Source organism: Erithacus rubecula (assembly GCF_903797595.1).
Source record: "Erithacus rubecula genome assembly, chromosome: Z".
NCBI classification, from domain to species: Eukaryota; Metazoa; Chordata; class Aves; order Passeriformes; family Muscicapidae; genus Erithacus; species Erithacus rubecula.
Genome location: NC_136661.1, coordinates 15,798,910 through 15,817,596, shown reverse-complemented (window position 1 = coordinate 15,817,596; position 18,687 = coordinate 15,798,910). Strand labels below are relative to the sequence as shown.

The 18,687-nt window shown below is 41.1% G+C and overlaps 1 protein-coding gene across 2 annotated transcripts in view; it reads left to right on the top strand.

Moving 5' to 3' along the window:
* Nucleotides 1-472: 472 nt before the first annotated feature.
* The window catches only part of MAP3K1 (mitogen-activated protein kinase kinase kinase 1), a 56,535-nt gene continuing 38,320 nt past the window's right edge, over nucleotides 473-18,687 (top strand). Inside the window, exon 1 of one of the 2 annotated variants that reach the window (XM_079330684.1) lies at nucleotides 473-618. Coding sequence is in view for 1 of the 2 variants with exons in the window: in XM_079330683.1 (XP_079186809.1) it covers nucleotides 1,238-1,716 (479 nt within the window). In the remaining variant the exon portion in view is untranslated. Of the gene's footprint in view, nucleotides 619-1,136; nucleotides 1,717-18,687 lie in introns of those variants that run through there. The other variant, XM_079330683.1, reaches the window with a different exon arrangement.

Here is an 18,687-nt window from a genome sequence, read left to right as displayed (position 1 = left end):
AGGTAATTCTCACTCAGCTAGTGTTTCAGATCAGATCACCGATCCTAGCAAGTTTACTATACTAACCGTCATTGTTGAGACGTTGAGTTATTGTTACACTTAGATGCCTACCAAATTCTGAGAAATAAGCCTGAAGTATTCAGACTAAGTGCTTTGAACTGTGTGACTTCTACTGTATCTAAAAATCACACCATCCTGAAAACAACCTAATACGCATTCATTTTCCCTCTTCTCATCTCGGATCAGAAAGCAAAACCACCCCAGTATGGTCGAGTGAAAACCCGGCAAGTAGAAAATTTACTTGAACCTCCCTAAGGCTGGGGTCATGTGATGTCTCCTGCATTTCTTCTCTCTCGCAGTCTCTCGGGAAACAGCGGCGGCGGTAGGTGAGCGCGGCAGGCTATAACCCCAGCTACATGTGCATTCCTGCGCACGCATGGAGGCGGCTGCGCTCCGGCGGGACAGTAACGCTTCTCCGTCCTTTACAGACATGGACAAACACCTGAGGACGGGGCGAGAGGCGCCGGCCAACTGAGGGCAGCCCGCAGCAGGACGCGCGGAGGCTACGAGCGAGGATGTGCGTGTGATTTCCTACTGAGTCCAGCGAGGGACGACCAGGTGAGCCGGGGCACTTTGTAGAGGCGATTCCCCGGCTGCGCGCAGCGAGGCAGCGCGGGCGCCCCGCTCCCGCCGCCGCTCGCCGGCTGCCGGCGAAATGCTGGGGAGAGCCGCGGCTCAGATCACGGGGCAGCGCGCCGGGAGCGCTCCGAGACCCGGCAAAGGCTTCTCCGCGCCTCGCCCGGGGGAGCCCAGCCCAGCCCGGCCGGCCGTACCCCGCCCGGGGCCACCGGAGCCTCCGCCTCGCTCCCGCACGTGGGGAGGGTCGGTGGGGGCGGGGCCGCGCTCCCCGCTTGGCGCCTCCACCGGCTCCCGGGCTCGGCTCGGCCGCACGGACGGACCGCGTCCGGCCCCGGCCCCGGCCCCAGCGCTGCGGAGCAGCGGCGGCAGGCGCGCTCCCGCGCGCTCCCTCCCCGCCCCGACACCTGCGCGGGGGCGGGCGGGGCGCGGCCCCGCGGCACCTACGGGCGCGGCCCCGCCCCCGGCGCCCGCCGCCGCCAATCCGCGCCCGCCGTCCGCCCCCGCCCTACGCCATTTGCGCAGGCGGCGCCGTTTGCGCAGCGCGCTGTCCGCCGGCGGCCCCCGGTGCTCGGGAGCCCGATGTGACCCGACAGAGAAAATGGCGGCGGCGGCGGGGGATCGCGCCTCGTCATCGGGATTATCCTCGGGCGGCGGCGCGGAGGCGGCCGCCGCCGCCGCCTGCGAGAGCCTGAGGGGCGGCGCGGTGGCGGGGAGCGTCGCCGGGAGCGGCGGGGGGCTCTTGCGGGAGGCGGGCGGCGGCGGCTGCCGGGAACAGCGCTCTGACTGGAGACGGAAGCAGCTGCGCAAAGTGCGGAGCGTGGAGCTGGACCGGCTGCCGGAGGCGCCCCTCTTCCTCGCCGCCGCCCCGGCCGCCTCCTCCTCTTCCTCCTCCTCCTCGCCGGAGCCCCCCGAGACGCTGCTGCTCCACTACCTGCCCGGGCCGCCGCGCTCCAGCCCCGCCAGCCCGGCTGCCTCCCCCAGCCGCTGCGCCGAGCTTCTGGAGCCGCTGCCGGCGGGGAGCCTGGCGGGGACGGACCCCGCCGCCGAGCGGAGGATGGAGCCGTCCCCGGCCGCGAGGTGAGGGGCGGGCAGGGGTCGGTCCCGGCGGGCGCTGCGTGACAGCGGCGGCGTCGGTGCTGTTCCCGCGGACGGGGCTCGGGGCGGGCAACGGCGCCCCGTTCCCTCCTGGCCGCGGGCCGGCAGCGGATGCGGGGGCGGCGGGAGCCGCCGCGGGGCGCAGCGCTGGGGCGCGGCGGGCTGAACTCGCCCGCTTTCCCCCGGGGCACCTGGTACGCGGCGGAGGGAGGGACGCGGCCGGGCCGGGCTGCCCGCCGGCCGCAGCTGTCAGCCGTGCGGGGCTGCGCGGGAGCCGAGCCGCGGGGGGCGGCCCGCCTGGCTGCGGGCTGCGTTTGTGTTTGACTTGTGCCGGAGTCCGAAAGGCTTTGAAGTGTGAGCCGGGGCGGTGGCGGGCCGGGGCCGGATGTGTCAGCAGCCATTGGGGCTCGGGGCGAGCGGCGCGGTGCTGCCGCGGGGCCGGGGCCGGGCTGCGGGCGGCGGCTGAGCGCCTGCCCTGCCTGCTCCCGGGCGCTGCCCGGGCGCTCTGCTGAAAAAGCGAGTCCTCTACTTTATCTTATTTGTATTCCACCGCCCCCCACCCCCTCCACTCCGGCCAGGACTTCTGTGAAGGCAGATTCTGATTTCCAGCTTCGGAATAACGCAGAACTGATTTCTTTTAGTAGGAAGAGGAAAGACTTAGAAGCATAGATATTACCCCTGGTCTGTTTTCCTAGGAGAAAGTAATTTTGCCGTGGCTTAGTGTAGGTGATAAATTTAAGTGATTGCATTCAGCACCCTGGTGTTTGCAGCCCGTATTTGCCTTCTATACGTATTAATTGATAAGCCCATTTTCTTGTGAACTGCCAGTATTTCGCCTGTGTGCAAGTATTCAGGATGAAAGTGAATTTACACCCGTGGTGAAGCAGTTTAAATGCTTCAGAACACGTTTCAGCTTTAACATGTAGTCACTGGGTCTTACTGGTGTGTAGGCACTGCAGTATGACAATGTAATTTTGATGTGAAGATGACAATTTCACCGGGGTCTCTTGTAAAGTTTGATGTGATGTGGACTCTGTAGTTTAAGAACTTAGTATTAACATTCAGGGACCTATTTTAGTGATGCCTTACAGTTTGGCTAATCATTTAAACCTCATAAAAATATAATTTCTGTTTGGACTTATGACTTCTGTGTTCTTTTCAGTTGTGTCTTATGTCAGTCAAGTATCAGGAATGTTTTGTAAAGCTGAAATTGCCATGGGCATACTCTAATAAGAATAGTTTTCTAAACCAATGTCATGTTTATATGTATTCTAAGCAATTCAGACGGATTTTGGCCTATTCCTAGGGCAGTGTAAAAATACTTGCTATGGTATGGTTGTTCATGTAAGAAATTACTCTGTACTTACAGAAGAATTACCAGGAAATCATAGATGTTTTAGGGAAGGGGAATTATGTACACGTTTTAGTGAGTGCCTTGTCTTTTTATAAATTCTCAGCACCGTCTTTGTTTTTATAAAGTCATGAAATTATAATGGACTGTTTATTGTAATACAGTTATATCAAGATTTGTGGCTTTCCAGTAAAAAAGGGATCTGTATCAGGGAGCTGTTTAAAGCAGTTGAGTCCCATGGTGATAGCAAGTGGGAGTTTGGCTTGATGTTAGAGGTGCAGGAAGGTGGATGTATTTTGCATCAGTGCTGAAATGCTGTGTCCATCCTTGGTAGTTGGTCCCAAGCAGTAATGACAAAGCAGCTGTGGAATTTTTTCCTTTTCACACTGACAGTTTTGCTGGCTTTTAAGGACCTGCATTTGAGCAAAGCAGTGTATTGAGTGTGTATGCAAGTTAAAATACTTGTAAGTGCTTTGTGCTATTTGACTAGGAATGTTAACAAATCTTAGAAAATACTGAATGCCAAATGCTTTTCACTTCAGTATTTCAGTGAGTCTACTCTGAGTTTATTATAAGTGCAGTTGAAAATACAGGACTTTAACAGTAACTGTCCTTCAGAAATATATATATAAATTATATGTATGTAAATATATATAAATACTATAAATGCTCATGTAGAGTATCTCAGTAATTCTGTGTGCTGTGTTGCCAATAAATGGGTATTAGACCAAGTTGTACTTTATCAAGCTGTTTAAAAATCTAAAACATCTATCTGCCTTCATTTTAATATTGGCTTGTTTTATCTGGAGGAGAGACTAATTTATATGTAACAGTAATACACATTAAATTTGCCTGGTCAGCTGTTGCCCAGATATTTATTAGAAGGCAAACTGAAAGGCATAATTTAAATAGTGTTTTATGGGGAGGCTTTGGATACTGTTAGTTATACTTTTCTGTAAGGATCTACTTTTATTTATAAGATACTGTGCTTGCTCCTAAGTCCCCCTATCAGTCTCTTTGGTATTACAGTTACTTCTTTTTAAATAGATTCTCTGTTTCTGTTTATGCTGGAAGACCTTCCTGAGCCTCAAAATGAAGTTGAGAAGGGAAACTGACTGCTGTTGAATTATAGATGTAAATATTACCATTTTTTTTTCTTTAAACTCTCAAGCATTCTGCTTGTCAGGCAGTAGAGTGAATATCTTCACTAAAATCAGTGAAGGGTGTAAACTATCTTATGTCACTATAGGAGAAGAAGGGAGCTCTTTTCCTAGGAATTGCAGTTTCACCATGATAAAACACTTCAGATCTCTTATCCCATATACATTATTTACTGTCAGTATATTGTTTTTGTTTGTAACAAGATCCAAATAGTGAATTCAGTGATAACTGCAGTATGATTCCTTGTAGCATGAGAGAAATCCATGGAGATGAAGAGCACCTCCTTTTCTGTGAGCTTAACAATATGCTTTTAAAACATCCAAATATTAAAGTAATGATTGTGTCTGAAATTGGTGTATATGCCTTATTACTTCCCCAAGTACAGAATTAGTTTATATTGCTGTAATCATGTTTCTATAAAAACGAAAGGAAATAAATGGTGTAGATCATCTCTTCTGGGTGCAGTAACCACATACTTTATGACTTCCATGAAAAGTAGATGTTTGGAAAGGCATATGCTAGGATAGTTCAGCTGCGAGGCTGTCCTTGTAGATGTTTATACTGTATTTTTCTGCAGTTGCTGTTTGACAGATGCTAGAGCCACCAAAGTCAGACTGCAAAACAGATGTTTTGTCTATATGTACAAGTGTACTTGTAAAACCTCACTAGTTTCAGCTCAGTTTATCAATTTGTAGCACCTCTCATGACTTTCAAGGGAGGACATAAATGCTTTTAACAGAGCACTGGGAGTTGGAGTGGGAACAGAGGGTGAGCACCTACAGTAATCACACAGCATGGCCAAGGATTTTTCTGCCACTGAAATGCTAACTTTCTCTGTTCCTGTCAGAATGTAGCTAGGGTAAAAAATATAACTTATTGTTGTTTATGCTATTCACAGCTAAGGTAAAATATAATTATGTATTTTATCTAAGTCTCTAATGCTGGATGTTTATATCCATCTGTGTAAATAAGCCACCGAATTTTCTGCATCCATTTTGAGTGGATACTGCAGTGAGAGAAGACTGCCTTTCTACCTCTTCTGTGCTCTGTGGCTTGGGAGTACTTTTGGAAGAGGGTCACCCTCTACCATGTCTGATTTTTATCACTCTTAGTTATTGCAAGTTGTAGGGTTCTGCTTAAATGGTCTGATCTGGTATGGCAGTTTCTTTGTTCCTGTGCAAAGTAAATAGATTGTAACTAACTAATCTGGAGCTTTCTGTCTCATTGGATTTAGTGATACTAAAGGTTCAGTCTCTACTGTCACTCGGAGTTTAAGTACTGCTCAGTGCAATACCTGTGTGTAGACATTTTACCCAAAGGTCGAACATGTAGAGCACAAGATTTGAAGACCAGTTTTTCCTTCTGTATGATGGATTTGAACTTCACTAGACCCTTTAGTGTACTAGCACTTTCAAAAGTAATGTTGCAGCTATGGAGTGATTTATGCTGCTGCAGGGGACCATGAGGCAGAAGTAGAAACAAGTATCTGTGGGTGGAATGACTGTGGGAATGCTTCTGTTGGCTTTCACTGGCTTCCAGTATTGGTGAAACTTGGCTTAAGCTTGTTTAAAATACAAATTATATGTTGCTATGTAGCTGTTTTTTAAACAAACTTGTAAAGCTAGTTTTTAGCAGAAGTGATAATAAGAGGGCGGATCTGGTTTGAGTTCTGAGTTTCCAAGCCTAATCTGAGTGTTCTCAGAGGATTCTCTGCAGAGACTTGAGGGTCATTCTTAATTTACATTTTATCTGCTGTGTGTTCACTTAAAGCTCTAAAATTGCATTTCATTCTTTCGCTTCAGGCAGAGTGGACAGAAAGGCTTTTAAAGGGCTTCATTACTTGTCTGTGTGTGAGTAGGAGAACGTGGTTAAGTGGAGAGTTGCTTTCTGTTGCTACCGTGCCGTTTTATCTTCGCCCAGAGGCTGAGTGCATTGCCTGCGGGGTTGTTTCCGCTTTCCAGTCTCACAGCACTACACGAGTAGAACTGGAGAATTCTGGTTGGTGCTAAGTGTCTTGAGTATTTTTTTCCTGTATGATTGGAGTTTTGAGGAGGTTTTGGTGTGCTTTGTTTATTTTTTTTGTTTTTTTTTTTTTTGGGGGGGGGGGTTGGGAGTTTGTGGGTTTTTTGTTTTGGACTGTTTCCTGGCTTGTAGGTTTTAGGTTTGTGTTTTTGCTGAGTTTTGAGTGGTTTTTGTTTGCTTTATTTTGTTGGTGTTGTTTGTTTGTTTGTTTGTGTGCTTTTAGAAGATCAGTTTTGTTTAATCTTGGCTGTAAAATATCCTGAGAACACAGCAGCTCTATTTACTTGCTACTTAAGAGCAATTTGAAATTGGAAATTATTTACCTTCTGCCTGGAATATGATAAAATAGTTTTCAAATTGTCTTAATAAAAGGTGATAGAGACATCACTCCCTCTCTTTTTTGGATTAGTAATGTCTAATGGTTTCAATAGTGTTCAACATGTGAAGATTTTAAGATATTTGCAAAAACTGGCATTTTTCTTTAAACTTAAAATGTCATTGAATATTCCCATTTCTGAGATTAAACTGTAATTCAAGTCAGTCTATCTTTGTTTCACACTATCTCCATATTTTTCATTCGTGTCCCTGAAGTGTAAGTTATTCAAGTCATTCATGGCAATATAGCATAATACTGTCAGTTCTCATCTCTCTTGTCCTAGTATTCTAATTGGTAGTTAAATGACTGCTAATGTGATTATTATGCTGGACAACTTCAGTTCTTTCCTACTATTTCTCATCAATAGATTTCATCCTGTTCTTGATAGTGCAGCTCCTTGTAACTTGCCCAGGGTCACTGTGGAAGGTAGAAATAGAATGCTGGGAAGAGAGTTGCATCTGCTTGACCTCACTGACATCTGACCACATCTGACATCTTGTTTTCTGAGCTCTTCCCCATCCTGTTCTTGAGCCTCCAGTCATCTTGCTTTTGAGCAAACTGAAATGAGTTCTTATTAGCTGTCAGCAGTGATGATCAGGTGCTTTTGGGAGCTGGTAGTTCACCCTCAAAGGTGTGCTTATATTTCAGTACTTATTTCTCTGAAATACTGTCTTACACCCTGATAAATTTTGCAGTCCTGTATAACTGTCATATTTCTATCTCCAGGGCTGTTCCTTTCAGATGCTGGAAGAGCTTGGTCTAAATATTTAAAATGCTGGAGGGAAAAAACCCTCTAACCAAAATTTGTGAAAACAAAGTGAGAAACAATTTTGGGGTTTTTTACACAAATTTTGTGTTACTTCACATTCTACTGCTGATAAAATGCCTGCGCAATTTTATTTTAAAATTCTAGTATTCTATAAAAGGGAGGCTTCCAAGCTCAGTGGATGATATTTCTCCCTCAGATAATATGTAAATGCTCTACATTTGGAGATGTATACAAAAATATAAATATCCATCAAAGGTGTGGTGAGTCTGTGGGATTCTGTGTGAAACTTGCAGTGACATCCAGTTTGCAGTTCGTATATAGTTTATTGAGCTTGTCAGATTAGGACAGTCTAACAGGCTAGTGTTTGTTTACCACCATGGCTAAGACAATATTCTAATTGCTCTGAATTATGACAGTACTTTTAATTTCTGGTTGCTGGGTGTATAGTTTGAAAATTCCTGCATAGTCAGGAACAATTTCTCTGTTTATCAGTATTTTACTTTTTTTTAATTTTATTACTCCTTTCATGGTTGTAGATGATAGAGTTGCAAGGTCTGATATTAATAGTCATTTCAATCTTTTTTTTCATAGAACTTTAGCATTAGTTCTATAATTAGTGTCTTAAATCTTTCCATAAATAAAGACCTGAAATGTTTGTTATTTCAATAAAGGAAATGCCTCTACAGAAGTCTAAGCTACGATTACAGATTTCTTTGCTTAATGTAAGAAATTATTGCAGTTTTGACTGGCATGGAAGCTTGCTGGGACAGTGTTAATGTATTCTTAAAAACTTGGAAAGGATCTTCTGTATTAAGGATCTGTATTACATATTTTGTTAGATTATTCATATAAGTAAAACATAGGGAATGGCTTCTCTAGTTGGGTGAAGTTCTGTCATAGTTCACACTTGAAATGGAAGTGTGAAGAGCTGGTTTCTTAATTGTGTGGAGCTGGATGGAGTTACTATTGAAATTGTACTAATATGCATGTTTATTTTTAGAAAAGATAATTCATTAATGCCTCCATATAGATCCAGAAAATGGCTTCTCCTGTAAAGATAGAATTAACATTGATTTTTTGGGGGGAGGTTTTAACTGAAAATTCTGCATTGATTTGTTGTGAACAGCTTAATATAGTAGGTCTCCTGATCTCTGCAGGCAAATTAAATGTTCTAGCCTGTAGGAAGTGCGAGGCTTTGGGGTTTCTATTAGGTTTTCCTGGTGTGGAAACTTTTGCTGTAATGCCCAGGAAATGCAGCCAAGCTCTTCACTATCTACCTGCCAGGGGTGGTTGGTGGTTTCTGGCAGGGTCACAGTAACCAGGATAACTTGCTTTCTCTTTGAACCTCTGCGGTTAGGGCTGGGGCTGGTGGCCCCGGACGTTCTGCTCCACACAGCCTTGTTTACACACTTCCTCAAACATCTTCCTGAAATTAACTAAATCAGCGTTTTTTCCCTGGAGAAGTTACTCTTGAGTTGCAACTGCATGTTTCTTACCCTTCCCAGAGGCATTTGGGAGGAAGAGCAGGGGTACATGGAAAAGAGATCTTAAAGACATGCAGATTGTTCTGCAGTTGCCTTAAACCAGTAGTACGAGAAGAGGGAGGGGAAGCTCCTGCTTCACCTCCCCTCCAGCCTTGTGGTCAAGAAAGCATGAAATGAGCCACCTTAAGCCATGCAGAGCTGTGGCAGAGAGCAATGCAGGTGGCCTTCAGGGTTGTCATTTTAGAAATGCCTTTTGCCAAACCAGTGTGGAAAAGTTTGATGTACTTGGTTTCTCTCACTGTGAAAATTTACATGCAGACTGAGTGCCCCTTTTTGTGGTAAGAGGGCATATAATAAAATAATAATTTTTTAAATTAAACTAAAATGTCTTCCATCTTCTCAAAGTTGTAAGGTGCTTTCATGTAAGGATGTGTTCAGCATGGTAAACCAGCATACGCTGATACATTCAGCAAGCTGAGTGAGGAAAGTATGGATTGACAAAGTGTTCGACTTGGGGATTTGTGCCTGGTCATTGCACTGGCTTATGCTGCATGCCATATCCTCTGTTCAATGTGACTACTGTTGTCCCTCATTTCTGCTATATTTCTGGTAGCAAAGGATTCAATTTCGAAAAAGAATGCTTTTTTCCTTGTATAGATACTTCAAAGCCCAGTGAGTCCAAGTTAACTCTTTAGGAATGGGAAATATAGGTAAAAGACTTAGAAAGAACCAGAGTACTAATATATATATATAAAAAACCAAAACATGAAGCATTCCCTGTACCTGAGATGCTCATTATTTTAGTCAAAAAGAATTCCTCAGTCGGGGGGGGTGGGGGGGGGGGTTCATTCCACAAAAGGAGAGAAGTCAGGATTTGCAGACTCCCAGACCATCCTGCAGATCCTTTTATGCAGTAGAAGATGGACTTCTTTCTGAAGAAAAAAAAAAGAAAAAAAGTTGGAAAGATTTGATCTGAACATTGCCCGTTGACATGTCCATGAAAAAGGTCTCGATGACATCTCATTCGAATGTTTACTGTCTCTTCCAAATAAAACAGTGACAGTAACTTTCCTTGGCTGTTGCTCTTTGGGATACAGTTTATAATAACTTCACAAACCTTTCTGAAAACTGGCATTTCTCAGAAAAATAGTGTATTTAACCAAGCCTTAATTTATGATAGTAAACTAATGGAACTGCTTACTCTGTCTTTCTAAATGCATTTGAAGTACAGTTATACTTGATCTTGAAATCATGATTTATATTGAAAATCTTGAAATACAGATTAGCTCTTTATGAAAAGTTAAGTGTATGTATGCTAAGCAGAACGGTGCTACTGTATTGTCAGATTTGTCTTTTAAGCATATGGTTAAGTTCCAGCATGTTCAGGTACAATGGTAAACTGTCTTGTCCCAGTAAATTTGCTGAAGTATTTAATTCTCCCTGGTGTCTCAGCAGTAAATTAGTATGCTCTACTGTTTGCTTGTCCTGACCTGCTCTGAGTTGCTTGTTTGTGGCAGTGTTTTACAGTTTGCTGCTGCTGGTGAGGATGCCCAGCAAAGGCAAGTGGAGAAGAATTGCTTTGACATTTTGAAATCAGCTGCATATGAATTGCATTTCTTAATTTTGACTGCAAATGAGAATATAGGTCCAGTGCCAGGGCAAGCCACTTGTAGACCCTGGGAATCAAGACCGCAGGGGAGAGCGCAGCCAGAGCTTTTGGATTTTTGGCTTCCTTTCAACCTACCGGGTGGACTGTTGAGGAACTAGCAAGGGGAACTAGTAGGAAATCTGCCAATTTCTGTCTTGTAGATAGAGTTCCATAGGAGATTCATCAAAATACGGCTCTCACTTTTTCTTATTTGACAAATAATTTTTTGAAAGTATTTCTTCCCAGGAAACAGCTTAGCTGTGTGCATTAGAATTTCAATGGGTTTAATGTTCTTGCATGTGCGTAAGTAGTTAAGATATAAATAGCCATAAATAGCTAGGACTTAGAAAAAAACTCAGATTTTAATCTTGTAAGTGAGCCTCTAGCAAAAACCTTAAACAGTGGTGGAGCCTTATAGGCTTTTCTTTTGAGCAAGTGTTCACTTCATTTGTATCTATCATATTTTGGTGCCTTAGTATGAAGTAAAGCACGGCATTTATCACTGAGTATGTGACTAGCTAGTGTGGGTTTTGTTTGAAACATAATTTCCATTTCAGAGGAAAAACCACTGTGCCCACCTGGGAGTTACATGTGACTCTATCAGGGTTCTGAGCTAGTTTTCTCTGCTCATCAGCTCTTTGTAGCAGCTGGAAGCAGATACCATACCTGTTGTATTCACAGTGGCTAGGTAAGTTCTTTACACCCTGTGGCACTCAGCTACATAAAACTTCCAGGACTTATAAAGTTAGCAGGCTGGACTGCTTTTGGTGCTTTAGGCACTATGTACCTCTATAGACTTTCAGGGGGAAAAGAAGGATGCAACATCTGCTAGTATAGTATGTGCTACAAACTGCAAGAATCTCTGCATAGGAATGTGTGGTTCTACTATCATACTTAAGTCGCTTTTGCCTAGGCTAAGCTGATAGTGTTTTGATGCATATTACTTTGTTAAATATCTAAAAAACTCATGGGTTGTCATGATTAAAATCTTGATTCAAAGATATAATGGTGAAAGTGGTCTAAAGTAAACCTGTTTCTTTTATGTGCCTAGGACCTTTAGCTATTGATAGCTGTATTTACAGAGCTGTAAGGTTTTGAAAAAAAAACAAGTTTGTTTCGTCCAGCTTATTGGGAAGTAATTCAGGTCTGCTCTGTTAATGTTTGTGAGGGGGAAAGACTACTAAATAAATATGCCTTCTCTGGTTAGCCTTGGTACAAAAGCTACATTAAGTTTCTCTGCTCATAAAGCCAAAAGTGCTAAAGCTTGGATTTGCACAACTAGTAAGTAAGCATAGTGGATTGGAACAAAGCCAAAAACAGATGGAGAACTGATTTATACTATAACAGCATTTTCAGAGATGTGACATGTCATCTGTGAGAAAGAGCTCTACTGGTTATACTCCTTAGAACCAGCTCTGTTCTGTCTCCCCTCTGTGGGGAGAGCCCAGCTCATGTTATGGGAGCTGGTGCCTTAGGAAGGATAGGCTCTGTTTTTCATTAAGTATTGTCAGTTAATCTCTGCTTGAGAAGGCACCATTGCCTCTAGATATCAAAATATTTGTGCATCAGACATGATGATAAATTTCTGATTTGGTGGAGGTGCAGAGCAGGCATATGTATTTTGTGCTATTAACATTTTTTAAACCACTGGTTTTTGCTTGAAACCACAAATAATTACGCAGTCAAACTTTGCAGTGTAATTATTATTGGGCAAGGTTGGCATTTTTCTTAACTGTCAGTCTGCCCAATCTTTCCTCATGTTTCTTTATAATCATTTTGGAGGAGGAAAAAAGCTCTGTAGAACTTACTGTTTTTTCCCCCCCTTAAGTTCATTTAGAGATCTAGCATTTCACTTTATCTTCTGAAGAATGTATGCTTCATTGCATTTTTGAATCTCATTGTGAAAAGACCTGCATTTTGATACTTAAAAGGAAATAGGAAATGAGACAATATGGGTCTAGCATACTCCCTTTCTATGTTCAAATAAATGGCATGTTTTTATAACTGGGAGGGGATGAAGCTGGCTCTCACAAGGGAAGTGGTTAGTTCTTACCATGGTGACTTTTGATAAGGATTTGTTGGGCTACTGTATACTTATTTGCACTTGCTAAAATAATCTATAATTACAGGATTTAAAATTGTTAACTCTTTCTGTGTAACTGCATTAGTTCTTCAGTAGTTGTGAGCGGGCAGCCAAGGAATGAGAATTGAGAATGCTGCTATTCCATATTCATACAGCAGCTTGTTTCTAATTTTGTGTAGGTGCATGACTGGCTGGCTAATACTTAACCCTAAGTAGGTATGGGAAGTGTGTCTTCTGAAAGTGGTCACCTTCCCTGTGGAGAGTATTCAAAATGATAGAGTTTGTGTTACATATCTGAGTGTTTCTGAGGCTGACTATGCAAATGCCTTTTGGTTTTCCAGGACAGGATTACGTGACAGTGTGTTCTTCTCTGGTCCTGGGCTGCAATCAGCCTTGTTCCAACGTTTCAAAGGCATGTTTTGTTTCTGATGTCTGCATGGACTTGGGGCTCTGTCACCCTTTGCTTGTCCCAGGTCGCCTGACATTTTAATGTAGCAATTAATTCAGTGGGTCACAATGAAGACATGAGTCTTCAGCTTCTAGTTCACAGCCAGGTCACTCCAGTACCTAGTAAAATATTAACTTGTTGAGAAAAGTATTTCCATAAACAGTCCATTAGTAAGTCACAAGGTTACGACTCATTTCACATGCAGACTTCCCCAGCTATAGTTATACCAGTGTGTCCTGGAAACTAGTTCTTTATTTCTGGACTTTTATATGTTATTGTGGTTTCATAGTGATTTGAAAAGCACTTGCACACCTCCTTAAAGATGTGAGACTGCTTTCCCAGTTACTGTATTTGAGACGCTGCTACTGTCATACAAGTTCTCATGGTAAGAAATAAAAGTAGTGTGACATCTTCAGTGATCATAAATCTTTGCCTAATCTTTGAATATTTTCTTTAAATAAGTTATCTATGTGTTATAGAAAATGCTTTTGTGTTACCTTTTTCTTCAGCTTTTGTCTTGTAAAGGTCTTTGAGAATAGTATTCTTTTGTCTGTAAAATGAGCTTATTGCAACTGTGTTTCAGCGATGGTGGTTAAACTTTTAAGATGTATGATCATGTGTTAATTTTAGGTGAGTCCTTTTGTAATCTCTAGATATGTGCAAATGCCATTAAACTGGAGCGCCTTCTGGAGTTGCAAGAGGTATGGACATCTTTCCACCACTTTTATTTCCTTTAAAGTAAAACTTGCATGTGCAGAAAAGTAAATAAAATTGGGTTATGAAATTGCAATAATCAGACAAATTCTGGGACAGAGTTATTACTATGTCAAGTTGTTTCAATTGAGGTTGCAGGTCCTTTTAGAGGAGTCATAGCATAGTGGGGTGATCACAAGTGGAACTCAACTGGTACAGCTGCCACGATGCTCAGAGTTCTTGATGATTACCTGTTTAATTTATTGCTGCTTTACCATTTCATGTGCTGGATGAGTGGTGATGAGTTTCTTGGTTGTACCTCAGGGAATTCAGATTCAGTTGTTGTTACTGATTTCCTTTGTGTGAAAAAATACTTCCTGTGTAACAAATGGCATAATTTACCCTTTCTTAAGTTGATTCAATGAAATAATGAGCTTTTATTTCCCTTATTTTTATGATTTCCATTACTATCACCTTAAGTCCTAGTTTGTGTTTCTTACGTTTAAATGTGTTTCTTAAAAAAACAACACTGAGGCTTAGGCTATACTGGTTTTTTGGTTTTTTTTTTTTTTTTTTTTTTATGGATTCTGATATTAAATCCTCCAAAAGATCGTGGAAGTATGGACAACACAAAATTACTGAGATTTCACTTACAATTGTGCTAAAAATACCCATGAAACTTGAAGGAAAACTTTACTAAGACAGATGGAACAATCTCATTTTTCCAAATAAGAATTAATATTCTTGAGTATAATAAGCTCTCCATTTTCTGCTCACTTAATTTTGAGTAAAGACTGCTGGCAAATACATGAAGTCACTTTAAAATTTGTAGATTGGTCCAGTGAGTCTAATACAAAGAGAGGAATTTGCTTCAGAAGGAATTAAACAATAAAGCACAAGGATAAATACTTATTTGAGCTGTGCAATTTAGTTTTTACTTTCTGAAGACACTTTAACATGATTGTGTATATAGAGAATTACAGAAATCAGTTCTGGATGAGTTTGGCTGCATCAAATCAAAAAAGGCTTAGGTGAGCTGGGCCTCACCTGTGCCTTAAATACTTGCTGCTACTTGAAAAAGGCACAGAAACCATAACAAAACTTTGAACTAGCAAATTCTTCTTGGCTTTTTTTTTTTTTTTTTAAATATCCAGTTGGATTCTTATTCATTGTATTCTCATTTTTACTGGTAACTATTTTTCCAAAGTAACTGTCATATCTCTTATTCAGTGACTTGGTTTTGGTGTTTTGTTTTTTCTGATATTGGACACATTCTTGTCTTGTATTGCTGCTTTCTAGGCTGATATACTTCTATCTGTATGTTCATATAGAAAGGAAACCTCACATTAGTTACTAAATAAAAAATTAATTTTTAAAATTATATTTTAATAGTTCTGAATTTCTCATGTTGTTGTTTGATTTATGTGTTCTCTGAAAAGGAATGCCTGTTCTGTTCTTTTTTCTTTACTGTGCCACTTTTAACTAGAATTTCTTATGCTGAAAGTGAAGGTTGGTTTTGAATGCAGCTGAAATACAGATTTAATGTGAAGCCTACGTTTGGATATGGCTCTGGGAGGCTTGACGTTTTTTAGAAAATGAAACTGCCCCTTGGATATTTTCGTATTAATTGGGAAGCTATTTTAATGTGAAGGCAGGGAAGAGAACTATACAGAGAAAATAGTCACTAGAAGTCTTACACCTTTTTCAGAAATGTAATGGCCTTTTTTTTCCAAAGCTGACAGTGAAATCAAAACACCAGAAGAGTGCATTTACCAGCCAGTTTGCTCCATGTGATGTGATTTATTCTGACTTGTTAAGGAATGAGTACACAATATTAAACGTTATTTACTTTATTACTTTGAAGTTGGAAATAATTAAGAAGCTTCCAAGAACAATGCAGAAAATTTGCTTTTCTCAAAACACGTATCTTGATTGTAGTGCTTTTGGTAAAAGTCTGTAAGTCTGTGATGAGAACTTTCATGCACAATTTGAGCCAGAAAGTTTTGGTGGTTTGAGGTTTATTTTGGTGGGGTTTGGGTTTTTTGTTTGTTTTTGTTTTGTTGGGTTTTTGGTTTTTTTTTTTGAAAATTGTCATTTTAATGGACCAGGACTTGTTGTTGCATGAAGAAATTATGAGATGGTTTTTAAACAGAAATAAAAAATTCAATCAATGTTAATTTAACCTTTTCTTAGAACACTGAAATAAAATGAAGCAGAAGAGATCAGGAAACTAGATTAAGACACACTTGGAAGCACAGAATTCACTTGCTGCCTTTCTAATTTTAGACCATTGTGGTGGTCAAAGCTGTATGAGATTTCATGAGAAATTAGTTATAAATTGAAGTAAAAACTCACTAATACACATTAGATTCAGAAATTCCCATTGGCACTATAGTGCAGAAGGAGTATCTCAGTGAATTAAGTGCTGTGAAGTTACTAGACTTTGAACTTTTAGGTTAGTTCTGAAGTGAAATGACAACAGTTGCAAACTATCAACCTACCTGACCTTTTGTAAGACAATATGGTTTCTCAGACTGCCTTGAAACTTCTAGTCTGTGTTGGTAAGAGTTTGTGTCTGCCAATGGGATGTGGATAGGAAAAGAGCTGGGGCTTGGCTTTACTGGAACTCTGTACCTCTTCAGCCTCATAATTTATGGCTGCCTCTTCTGTGTTTGCCTTTGTTGCTGTTTCAGGTGTTTTCCTTTGTTGTTCTTCACTGCACTAAACAGTACAGAGAAAAGGAGAGACAAAATATTCCTGTAGTTATGTTCTGGACTAGATTTTGGAAGGTGGGCTTGTGATTCTGGCTTCTTACCAGAAAGCTTCTTACTAGTGTCTGGCTTCTTAAGCTCAGACACTCATCCTATGCTAGTTTAAATAAAGTTGTTATTGTAGGTGCACAATTGTATAGATTGCTTTGGAGCATAAGATTTAAAATTAAGTGCATATTCTTTATTACACTATATTTAGTCTAAATGCTGGATTGTCTTTAATAGTGTCTGTTACCAAGGAGGTCCTGAAAAGTGCATACATACTTAGATCCCAATATTAATACCAGAATGGCTCTAATATATTTTGGTCTTGGGACAACTTAACAATGTTTTGTATTAGAAACTGGGCTTTTAATGTTCACATGAAGCAGTGAGGGGGTACACATTAGTATATCACAATTTGTGTAAAATTGTGCTAACTGATGAATATATGAAATGAGAAAGATTCAGACAAAGATAACATTTTCTTTCCCGCCCCCTTGCCTTGCCCCCCCCCAGACACTAGTGGCACTTGTCCATTTGTATTTTAAATTAGACATAGACATTTTTCCTTTTTTTTCCTCATACATATGTATTTTGCTGCCCTTCATAAGGGAGGCAAATTATGGATGTGTTGATTGAATAAAAGAAAATTTAAAAGTTCGGATAACTTGCTTCCCACATTGATCATAATTTTTTTGACAACACTTTCATTCTTGGGCTAGATTTTGTGATATTTTTTCTTAGTAAGAACATTGCTTTTAAATTAATGGTGTTACATAAATATGAGCTATTTGCTTGTTGGGTCTGGACTGAGAAGAGAGTATGATGTGCTGTGCTATGGATGACAGATATCCATAGTATATGATAAGTAGCACCATGAAACTGGAAATAAGTTGTAAATCAAGCATCCAGCTGTTAGTTATGCAGTAACATCTCCTAAATTAGATGATGTTTTCTTTTGCTGTAAAGGTAATAGCTTTATAGTATAAATATTTGCCTTTTATTAACTGGAAACAGCTTTCCCCAAAAAAAGAAAAAGGCAGATCTAAGGGGCTTTTTTTCTCCTAGACAAATCTTTAAAATTAATGCTGTAAAAGTTCTTCTGAGATAAATTATAGGCAGCAAGTACCTTGCACTAATTTTAGGTTACCTCATGCAACTGAATCTTTAGCAGATAATGAGTTTGTTGTGGACTTGATGCAAAGTTCAGGCAGTAACACAGAACAGTCCCAGTGAGTGTGTTCTGCAGTGCAAGAAGAAAACAAAGTCCTCATCTCTAGAGAAACACTTCCTGTTGTGTTCTTAACAGCTCAGTCGTAGTAAATTGTTTATTACTTAAACAAGCCATCAAAGGAGAAGCTGAATTGTGACATGGTATGGTAAGATTCAGTTCTGTGCTGATCATACCTTTCAAGCTTATTTAATCACGATGTACTTTGGGTCAGCTGGTGTACTGTGCTGTTTGGAGCAATTCAGTGCAAAAGTCACGTAACCCTAAGTCGCACGCACATTTCCCTCTTCTAGTTTCTGAAACAAACTCTATTTTGACTTTTTCTGGCCTTTTTAGTTTTTTTAATGTAATAATCAAATCGCCTTGTAAAACATGCTCAGATATTTTAATGGTGCCTGAAAGTAGTTCTGCATTTCTGATATCTGCTTCTCAAGGGCTGTTTTTCATAGAAATTTTTTGTAAGCTGCAATGCAAGAAAAGAGAAGGGGTTTTTCTTAGATAAGAGAAACCGAAAGCATGCAGCTGACTTCAGCAAAATGGTTTTTCGTTCCCTGGCTTTGCAAGAGAAGGGAGTCCTTATGAAGCTTTCTTAAACTTGCATTAGTAATCTTTGTCTTAATGCTGTCTCTGTTATGACAAATATCGCTTTAATGTGTGTACTGAATTTCCTGTGTGAGAGATTAAGAGCATGCATCTTTCTTGATCAGTGTCTGGTCAGGATCTCTCTAGGCTTGGGGAAGAGACTGAATTTTTATTGTAGAGTCCCTCAGAAATCTGAGGTGGTTTTCTTGGTTTTGTTTATCTTAAATTCTGCTGCCAGCTTCCCCTTGTAGCTGAGGTTTCATTTCCAATGTGATAATAAAACACTAGCACCATCTGAGTACAGTAATCTGTTCCTGTCTGTTAGTTAAAAGCTGAAAATGTGACAGCTATT